This window comes from Priapulus caudatus, unplaced genomic scaffold, assembly GCF_000485595.1.
Source record: "Priapulus caudatus unplaced genomic scaffold, Priapulus_caudatus-5.0.1 Scaffold152, whole genome shotgun sequence".
Lineage (NCBI taxonomy): Eukaryota > Metazoa > Priapulida > Priapulimorpha > Priapulimorphida > Priapulidae > Priapulus > Priapulus caudatus.
This window is the reverse complement of record NW_014577213.1, coordinates 75907-77199: the sequence shown is the minus strand read 5'-3', so window position 1 is coordinate 77199 and position 1293 is coordinate 75907. Positions and strand designations below refer to the sequence as shown.

General features: G+C 51.4%; 1 protein-coding gene across 3 annotated transcripts in view; it reads left to right on the top strand.

Moving 5' to 3' along the window:
* Positions 1-1293, top strand: part of LOC106806294 (cAMP-dependent protein kinase catalytic subunit-like) — a 71595-nt gene that overhangs the window by 59619 nt on the left and 10683 nt on the right. For all 3 annotated transcript variants that reach the window (XM_014808181.1, XM_014808180.1, XM_014808179.1), the window contains 2 exons: positions 474-596; positions 911-1075. In XM_014808181.1, the coding sequence (XP_014663667.1) occupies positions 474-596; positions 911-1075 (288 nt within the window). The remainder of the gene's footprint in view (positions 1-473; positions 597-910; positions 1076-1293) is intronic.

Genomic DNA, 1293 nt, shown 5'->3' with positions numbered 1-1293 from the left:
GAACATTAAGACCCGGTGGACTGGCGGCCATTTTGGATCTGACCTCTCACGGTCCTCAGAGGTCAAATCTGACTTCCCTCCACATCTGAAAGTAAACATCATGGTATATACTAACTATGCTAGAAATTTCATGCTTTTCTCATAAAATGCACAATTGTTATAATATGAGAGCTTATCAACTGTACTACTCAGCCTTCTCACCTGTAAATCTCTTCTCATGAGCCTGTCGCAGTGTCTTACCTAAAATCTTAACAGTAGATGGGCGATTCAGTAGCTTTGGTCATGGGGAACCAATAACCCAGCCACAGTGTCCTCTCCTCCAGCCGCGTTTGGCCTAACACTCGATAAACGATTGGAGAAAATATTTAACAATAACAAAACGAAAAACGCGACGTGTGACGATATCTCGAGCCCCTAGTTGTTGCAGCGGGGTGGCGTACGACACTATAGTCCCTGTGTTCGTTTTACTGCAGGGTTACAATAAGGCGGTCGACTGGTGGGCACTGGGTATTCTCGTCTATGAAATGGCTGCCGGATATCCGCCTTTCTTCGCCGACCAGCCGATTCAAATCTACGAGAAAATCGTCTCAGGAAGGGTGAGTACACGCGCGCGGGGGGCACCGGGGGCGTTGTACGGAAGAAGTTATGTCGAATGTGATAAGTCGAATGTAATATTAAATAATGATTCGTACGTAATGATAGTGTAACGTGTGACCTTGCATTGATCGTGCACGTGCGTTGCAGATGCGCTTTCTGCCATTGTTTGGCATTTCTGGTACGTGTTCTGCATCATTCGTACACGTTCGTTTGTCGGTTCATTCGTTGCAGGGGTAGTTCCTGTCGTTATTTAACACTCTTCGTACGTACGTTCTCTGCGTTGTTCTTTATGTACGTCACTCGTTCGTTGCAGGTTCGCTATCCGGCGATGTTCACGGCAGACCTGAAGGATCTTCTGCGCTCGCTGCTGCAGGTCGATCTCACCAAGCGGTTCGGGAACCTCAAGAACGGCGTGAACGACATCAAGAACCACAAGTGGTTCGCGACGGCCGACTGGATCGCCATCTACCAGAAGCGGGTGAGCTACCAGACATGCTCGCCACACCCTGCTCCTCCCCCGCCACACCCTCCTCCTCCCCCGCCACACTTTGCCCTCCTCCCCTACCACACCCTCCTCCTCCCCCGCCACACTTTGCCCTCCTCCCCTACCACACCCTCCTCCTCCCCCGCCACACTTTGCCCTCCTCCCCTACCACACCCTCCTCCTCCCCCGCCACACTTTGCCCCCCACACTTA